At 34.0% G+C, this 9510-nt stretch overlaps 1 protein-coding gene across 1 annotated transcript; it reads left to right on the plus strand.

Annotated features, from left to right (window-relative positions):
• The first annotated feature begins 3839 nt into the window (after window positions 1-3839).
• On the plus strand, window positions 3840-5397 carry LOC131539451 (mast cell protease 1A-like). The gene is made up of 5 exons (XM_058774068.1): window positions 3840-3936; window positions 4010-4154; window positions 4274-4412; window positions 4778-5032; window positions 5132-5397. Exons 1-5 carry the CDS (start codon window positions 3876-3878, stop codon window positions 5303-5305), a joined length of 774 nt encoding a protein of 257 aa, XP_058630051.1. The 5' UTR covers window positions 3840-3875; the 3' UTR covers window positions 5306-5397.
• Window positions 5398-9510: the final 4113 nt, after the last annotated feature.

Below are 9510 nucleotides of genomic sequence, written 5' to 3' on the forward strand. Positions count from 1 at the left end.
GCGAGGGTGAAGATTTAAAAAAAACTCTGGCTGCAGTGTTATCATGTAGACAGCTAAACCGGAGTTTTTGGCTTGTGACGTCAGAGCCTGCGCTGTTATCTCCGCCTACTTGAAACTTTGTCAGGCTTCTGATTGGCCAGCATGGCCTAAAACACATCAAAGTTACGCATTTACATAAATAGTACAAAAGTCAAATAAAATGTCCTGAAATTTCATCATGTATTGTTTAGTAGGCCTACATCAAACTGTAAATTGAATGAGAATATGAAAGCAGTGAATGCAAAACATTGTTTGAAGTCAGTTGCATATAAATACAGGATATACTATTCTATAATATAACATATAATATAATATCATATGAGGCATGAATATAATTTCACATGCAAACACCATTAAACACAATATGAGCTTTATGTTATGCATTTTAAAAATATATTTTCAAAATGTATTTCAATATATTTAACAGTGTTTCACATATATGTGAATATATTACCTTTCTGTATGGGAAAACATTGGGATTTTAGTCAAAAATATTTGAAATGGATTTTAAATGTGGGTCAAGATCGGCAATACTTATGTGGCCCACATATCTACATTTGACATCTGGCCCATGTCTTGTGTGCCGTCTTAAACCCGGTACCATCTCTGCCAAACCCGGGCCATGTTTGGCCCACATGCTGGATGAATGGCAGATGAATATATATATATATATATATATATATAAAACAACAGAATATATTATTCTATAATATACTATATAATATCATATATTATATAATATCGTGAGGCATGAATATAATTTTGCATACAAACACATAATAACACACAGTATGAGCTTTATGTTATGCATTTTAAAAATTTTATTTACAGTTTCACATATATGTGAATATATTACCTTTCTGTATGGGAAAACATTGGCATTTTACTCAAAAATATTTGAAATGGATTTTAAATATGGGTCAAGATCGGCAATACTTGTGTGGCCCACATATCTGCATTTGACATCTGGGCCAAATACTGCATTTGACATCTGGCCCATGTCTTGTGTGCCGTCTTAAACCCGGTACCATCTCTGCCGAACCTGGGCCATGTTTGGCCCACATGCTGTATGCCAGTGCCGGATGAATGCCAACTGTGCCAGATGCATGCCAAGTCTGGGCCAAATTTGTTTGCTGACTGGGTGGCATCAATACCTACCTCAGTTGTCAGCTGTTGAACAGTAAAGATTTTCTCATTAATATTTCTTTCATTTATTCATTTTCATTGTCCTTTAAAATAAATATAATAATAACAAAAAAAAGGAATAGTATTGTTACTCTTGTTTGGTGAAAGGTACCAATATTTAACTAAAATTATTTTATTTGGAAGAAAATACTATGAAAGTCAATGGGGACCAGTAAGTGTTTGGTTACCCACATTCTTCAAAATATTTTAATCTGATTACGTAATCCAGATTACATGTAATCAGTTACTACCCAGCTCTGATTATATAATAATTTGACTGTGGATGTGGATCCATATCTGAGGATGTTTGAGCCTTCACCCAGTGAATTTCCTACTGTTAAGATAAATGAAAGAAAGCAATGGCTATTGTGAACATATCTATGTTCATATCAAACTATTCCTTGTTTGTTTTCTGCAGTCTTTCTCTCCCTTTAGGATGTTTCTATGAAGACTGCCAAGGAACACAATTTGCTCTCTTCCTGGATATATTATATAATAAAATATTTTGATGAATACAGTTGGTTGCCTTTTTTATTTTGAAGTATTTGCAAAACTTAAATCTACATTTTTTTCATTTACATTTAGCAGACGCTTTTATCCAAAAAGACTTAAAATGTAGAAGCAAACAGACCAACGAATGAGCAATAAAATACAAGTGCTGTGACAAGTCTCAGTTAGTCTAGCACAGTTCACGTAGCAATGATTTTTTTTTTTTTAAATAAATATAAATAAATAAATAGAATAGAATAGGTAAGTGTATTAATTGGTCAGATGGTTTTTTTGAAAATGGCTCAAACCAAGTCTAGCATTTTTCTAGTATTCATTGATATTCACTTGTGTATGCATATTGTATCTTATATTTTAACATAATATTGTATTAGAATGTGAATAATTATGACCATAGATGAAGAAATATATATTAATACAATAACACATTTTACATACTAATTAGATTTCTTATACTCTTTAGATAAGCATAATTTATTTCATCATTGGTCTGCACATCCACAGGAATAAGTGTAACACAAAAACACACAAAGTCATGCCTCAAGTCTCCAATCTTTATTAAGCAGTTTACACTATTTATACTTTGCATACAAAGAAATGTAACTGCCTTATCCTGTGTGTTGCATTGTACTATGTTTTTACTCCTCCAAAGTTAAACAAGAAAAACTCATTAATATTATTTCCATTAAACTCCACAGACAAAATGTATACATCAGTGTATTAAACGAATTAATCAATGGACGTTTTGTGTTAATATTTGGCGGAAAATGCTGCAAGTATACCCGCTGTTGTTGTCTGACCCGATTAATCCCATTCAAACCTATTGACAGCGGAGTTGTTTGGAACTATTGAGAGCTCCATGAACCACATGACCGCGCGGCGGCGAGATCAAAGCGTGTCGCAACTCTCTTTCTTAACGGCTCTGTACATACCTACACCTTTGTTTACTTTGTGTGTTGCTTGGCAACCACATTGTTCCAACCATAGGTTCCAACCACAACTGTTTCTGAGGAACTACATTGTTTGGTGGAGGAATACTGTTTTTATTAATATCATTACAATTATTTGCTCTGTTTTATTTTGTGAAACCTTACTAAGTATATGGAATAACCGTTTTATAAAAGCAATAAGCCCCGTGAAGCCGTGGTTTACAATTTATTTGTAACAGCTGTTACAAATTCACTGTAAACCAAGGCTTCTTGGGGTCATTTCTTCATTTTACTACACCCAACTTGAACATTGTGAAACTGCTCTGCTTTTGCAACACAAACCATCTTTGATTGCAAGGAATTGTTAAGCAAGTAAAAGTGTATCGAGTGAAAACAAATAAGTAAAAAATAAAATATAATTGTAAATTTTACTGCATTTTGTGTAAGAATTAAGAATCACTATAATTTTTACTTTTTACCACATTATGAGAACTGATATCTAAATATCTGATATTCAATACAAATTTATTTGATAGCACTTGTTATTGTTGATTACCGCAAAAATTAATGTCCACTTGTCCCTCCATTTATTAATAAAATAAAATGAAATAAAAATCTTGGCTACAGTAAAATGTGCACAGTGCACAATTACAATGAAAGTGAATGGGGCCAATCCATAAATGTTCAAATACTCACTGTTGTAGTAGTATAAGCACAAGATGTGAACAACATGTGTGTTAACTTACTAAACTAACCTTTTCTGTGTAAAGTTGTATCCAATTTTATAACTTTGTTTCCATGACAATGCCATAAACCCTAAAACGACTGTAAAAATGGTGATTTAAACCACTTTATGGCTCAAATTACAAGTTTTAACGGAATAATTAATGTAGATGCTTTTACAAAGTCATGAGCTTCATATTTCTGAAATATCTGAAGCTCCAAAAATCTGAAGATCCCTCCAAAAACTGGCCCATTCACTTTCATTGTAAGTGCCTCACTGTAACATTGCTTTTTTTTTTCTTTCCCAAAGGAAAACAAGGAACAATTTTGTGGCAAAATTTATCTGAATTCAGAGTTTATAAGACGTTAAACAATCAGTCATTTAGAGCCGTTTCCACATTTTATGCAGATTTGTGATCAGATAAATGTCTCCACCCCCTTTAAAATATATGTATACAGTGTTTTGTCAGTAAGAGCTCACTGATTGTCTTCATGATGACCATCATCTCTCTGCTCCTGCTGGCCTCTCTGCTGCCACACCTGACCTTCACTGGTAAGACAGATTGACTAAATTGAATATTGATCAATCAGGTGAATAAGATAGCTAATAGCGCAATCTCTTTCAGCTCATGTGGGTATAGTGAACGGCAGCGAAGCAAAACCCCACTCCAGACCTTATATGGTTTCTATTCAGGCTTATGGGCAACACCACTGCGGTGGATTCCTCATCTCTGATGAATTTGTCTTGACTGCTGCACATTGCTGGAAAGGGTAAGAGTTTTGTTTAGTCTAAACTGCAAACAAACCAAGTTTGATTGAAAAAAAAACGACTGCAGTGCAACCATACGGTGTATCATTTTCATAAAATTTCCAATGCACTCTTTCAACAGATATGGGATTCGGACAGTTGTGGTTGGTGCTCATGACTTAAGCAACAGTGAGACTTTGAAGCGCATCGGCGTGAAGGACTACTTCCCACATCCAAACTACAACATTCGTCCTATTTGGAATGACATCATGCTTTTGAGGGTAACAACCTGTTTATCTGTTAAAAATAATATCTGATCAGAAACACTAGCATAAACCAAACTCACACTATGAGAATGTATTTATTTTATTTCTTGTATTATTTCTATATGACATAATCAAAAAAAGAGTCTATTTCCTACAAAATATTAGTTTATAGAAAAAAAAGAAAAAAGAAATTATATATATATATATATATATATATATATATATATATAAAATGTAGAAAAATACTTTTAAAGAAGTACTTAAAAATCAACTGTCAAATATAAATATAAAAATCAAAAATCAAATATAATCAACTGTGGTTCAGTTTTACAAAAGACTACTAAATCTCTCTATTAGTAATGGTTGTTTTTGAATTACAGCTACAAGAAAAAGTCAAAATAAGCAACGATGTTAAATGGATATCATTACCAAAGGATGGAGAAAATGTTCACGAAAATACTCTCTGTAGTGTTGCGGGCTGGGGGGACCTGTGGACTAATGGCGAATCGAGTAGTCGTCTAATGGAGGCAAACGTGTATTTAATGAATAACAGAGAATGCTACAATAGGTGGGGAGAGATTTACTACTCACTCTCACAGATGATGTGTACATATGGCCATGGTGGATTCTGCAATGTACGTACAAAAGATGATCCATAGACTTTGTTAATTCATGAACTGGATTTAACTGATATATGGCACTTAAGTAATGTGTTGATCTGTGTTTCTCAACAGGGAGATTCTGGGGGCCCTTTGGTTTGTGGAGACAATGCAGTTGGTGTCGTATCATTTCGTTACGTTGCTCTCTGCAATTCACCTGAGAAACCTAATGTGTATACTAAGATTTCAGAATATCTTCCATGGATCCGCCAAATCATTACAAATGTTATGCGACTTCATGAAAAATAAAAAAGGAAGAAATTATTTTCTTGAATTCTTCCTTAAACCTTCTTTCAATAAAAGTATCACATGGCAAGCATCAATCAGTTGAAGTGTCCTCATTGTCATGTGGAGGGCACATGTTCAAAGTAATTAAACATTAGTTCATTTGGTTGGCATCTTGGTGATGCTCTCTAATTTCTAGACAGGCATGTACGGCTTATATCTACTTGAATGAGGGGGAAAAACTTCTAAAAAAAAAAAACAATATTGGTCAAGATTTTTTTCAGACTGAAAAAATAAAATAAATATTATATAATAAAAATAGGTCTAACAATCAACTTCTGCAATTTCCTAAACTCACCACTAGAGATTAGTTGTCAGTTTCTTCTCTGTGTTTTTTTTAATGGCCTACTACTACAGCATCACAAAGTAAGGCTTGGGTCGATTGTAAGAACTGCATGCAGCTACATGCTCTACATGCAAGAGAAAAGAGGAACATGTGTTTGGTGGATTCAAGCTGCAAGCCTTTTACATCAAATGTTAAAGAATTTGTAGAAGCTTACCAAACCACAAAAATAGTTTCTAACCGGAAATCTGGTAAATGAAGTTCAATGACTGACTTCTGAACTTTAAACAAAAACTGTAAATTCATTTTGTATCTCAGTTTATAAGAAAAAGCCAGTGGGGAGTAGACTTATTAAATGTAAACTATTCCTCACTGCATCTTTAATTCATTGTACATTACTTTGAAGCATATAAGCTTTAAGCTGTCTAAACCAGAGTTAAATTGTACAACAACCATTAGGCTTCTCCATACTGCAAGGTTTTATATCTGGTTTGTGTCCTGCTGTTCTTGCAGAGTGCCGTTATATGCGTATATTACCATCTGGGTCAGTCCTGTAGTTCTGTGGATTTTGGACTGAGCAGGTTTGTTGAAGAAAAATTATCAGAGGGAGAATCTGTTTATCAGAAAAAACACTAATTAACATTTTATGTACAATATGCAATATTATTTTGTGATGAGCTAGTAGCTGTCACCCAAAATGTCCACATGGGGGCGATGTGTTTTAGAACGTTGCTGATTCGTGTAGAGAAGAATAAAAACAGAAGTGTATGTACACCTGAGTAGTTGTATAGGCTGCGTCCTCCGGAGGTCGAATCCTTTGTAGGATGTGTAACGTACACGAAGTGCCCTCAACCTAGAATTAAACGAGACGGCCTTCGGACGGGCGGAAAAGGAAACAAGAAGTATCACGATGATTTGCCAACACATTTAGAGCATTGTTGCGCTCTCACACTACTTAAATGAAGGAAAATTATTTTTAAATTTGGAAAGTAATTAGAAAAAATTGTTTTATTTTGCTCAATGTTTGAGGAGATGCAGCGTACGTACAACACACATCTGTTAGAGAAAAAAAGGAGGAGGATATTAAGAACAAAGTTTATCCATTTTTACTGGAGGCAATTTAAGTTAAGTTGAAAACACCACATCTGCGCTTGTGTGTACTTCTGCCGGCGCTGGCATTTTTCAAATTAACGACGGTTGTTTATGGCGACGCAAAGAATTGTGGGTTATCTGTAGCAGCGAAGGATACACCTAAAGCAATGTTCTACTTGCTTTTCTGAAATGAGACAGCCTCAATGACATATGCAGCCTTCGAATGAAACCTCTGGAGGATGCAGCCTTCTAAATGAGACACAGCTTTAATATAAAATTATTAATATTGGACTCAGGCTGTGTCTGCATTAATTTGGGAGTCACACTAAAAGAACCTGAAACCGATTACATGAGAGACAATAGCATAGCGAAGTTTAAAGTTTTTATGACTGAAGCAGAATTTCAGCACTATTGGAAATGAACAGCGACCGATCAATTTGAAAGCACATACATGAAGTATGTTATATTATATCCTAAAACACTGACTGACATTAAAAACAGTTGACAAGCATTAACTGCACATCAGTTCTCTATATTAATTCAATTTTATTAACATAGGCTAATCATTCTCAGGTAGTAACTCGGCCCTCGGGATCATATGAACAATTAAATAGACGTATGAGACGAAATAAATGTCTTATTTAATTAATGCATGGATTTGTTTGGGTCGGCGTGCACTTTATCTATACAATCTATACAAGGAGATATCTATATCTCCGCTTAGCCCCAGGGAGAACGCCGTCTTAACTTGCTTTTTTGTTGTTTGTTTGTTTGTTTGTTTGAGGATTAAAATAATAATAATAATAATATAACAAATGACTGCTTATTTTCATTCACTGTTAAATCCTTTTTGACCAATGCCTTTATGATAACTGTGGTGCTTCACTGTAATTTGCGCGCGTAATTATTGTGAAATGCTGGAACAATACAAGTATACAAGAACAATATTTCATAACTGCTCAACTAAGAACTAAAATAAGAGAAGAAAAGCACATACACATTTGAAATGGGTCATTATTATGGTAGCAACAGATATGCAATACAATTTCAAAATATGTATTATATACAATTATATATAAAAATGTAAAGCAAGCAGCTCTGTGTTTACCTTATGCAAATAAGAGGTTGCATTAACTTCTTTCTGCTAATCTCTAAATTTTTAATGACATCCATCATTTTGAGAGATGAAATGCACAACAGTTTCTATTTTCCTGATTTTAAACAGGAGATTTAAATAATAAATAGGATATGAAAAATAGGAATTTATTCTTATTATTCCAAGCATATTACATTTTATTTACAACTGACAATCATGCGACTGGCCATGTGAGCAGCGTGTTCCCGGCTTCGTAGGATAACTGAACTTGCTTCTCCACCATAAATATTCAACATCTGAGTCCATGGGTTTTATCACTAAGGTGCCATGTAAATTTATTTTTACAGACGTGGAAAACAGTTACCGTCCAAATATGGTTTACAATGTTGAGAGGTTATGTAACTAAGCAAATATTGATCCTAAGAAGTTGTTATACACAAACTTGGGAAAGCATAAGCATACGGTGTATACATGCATATAGGCCTGATTACAACACTGATCTAATGACTCCAGTAGAGAGGTGTAGCCATAATCAGATGGCAAAACTTTTTCTAACTGCACACACATTAAGTGCATGCACAGAAAGCTGGCTGTCAAATGGCCTGTCATGTGAGTTTTTGTTTCAATCCCTAGCGTGGTTGTTCTTTCCTGTCCCTTTCTCTAACCTCGCACAGTAACGAGAGGCAGGATGTAAGGAGATGTGAACAGTACACAAGCCGGTACATGCAATTACTAAAGACACAGGATACACAGATTTACTATTATGCAAAATATAGGATGACACACACAGAACAAAATTTCAAACAGTCTAGGCCAGAGGTCTCCAACCTTTCTGTGAGTGAGGGCACCCTGAAGGGATAAAATCTAGAAGGCTACTTGTTTTTTTATCTATACATCTCAAACAAATAGCCCTCTAGACTATTTTATCCCTTCAGGGTATAGTGTTATTTTTTATTTCTACAGTATTACAATATTTTTCCCATATCATAAGATATCGATATTTATCACATTATTCATTTACCATTAATGGGGAGGAAAATGCTTTCCACATGTACATGAGACCTTGATACTGGATGTAAACATACAGAACTGTATAATAAAAAAAAATGGTTGTATGATATTCCTTGAAAATAATAATATTAATTTAATTTTTGTACACAGTAGTAATATATAATAATAATGATAAACTTTATTTTATATAGCGCCTTTAAAAGTAGCACCTCAAAGCGCTTTACATGCATATGAAAATGATAAAGTTATTACAAACTTTTAAAAATACAGGCAGTAAAAAAAAATGCTAACCAAAAAATACAAAGCCAATATAATAAAAGACAAAGTAATCACATAAATCACGTAAAAGCAACCCTAAAAAATTCAGTTTTAAGGGACGATTTAAAAATGCTAAGGGATTCTGCATTCCTATTCTCAGAGGGCAGGGAATTGCACAATTTAGGAGCCAATGAAGAGAAGGCCAGATCACCCATAGTTTTTAGCCTAGTGTAATGTGTCTATCATAATATCTTAAACCCGACTTTTATTTTGACGTGTTGTCATGAAGGTCTTTCATTTTTGCTTTCAGTTTCAATGTGTATTTGATGGTAATTTTTTTTCTCAGTGTAAAACTGGTGAAGTGCTGCATCCAGTGGCTAATTTGTAAATTTCAAGGCCTTGGAACAAAGCGGGTTTATATATCTTAAT

The sequence above is a fragment of the Onychostoma macrolepis genome, chromosome 04 (genome assembly GCF_012432095.1).
Source record: "Onychostoma macrolepis isolate SWU-2019 chromosome 04, ASM1243209v1, whole genome shotgun sequence".
In the NCBI taxonomy this organism is placed as follows: domain Eukaryota; kingdom Metazoa; phylum Chordata; class Actinopteri; order Cypriniformes; family Cyprinidae; genus Onychostoma; species Onychostoma macrolepis.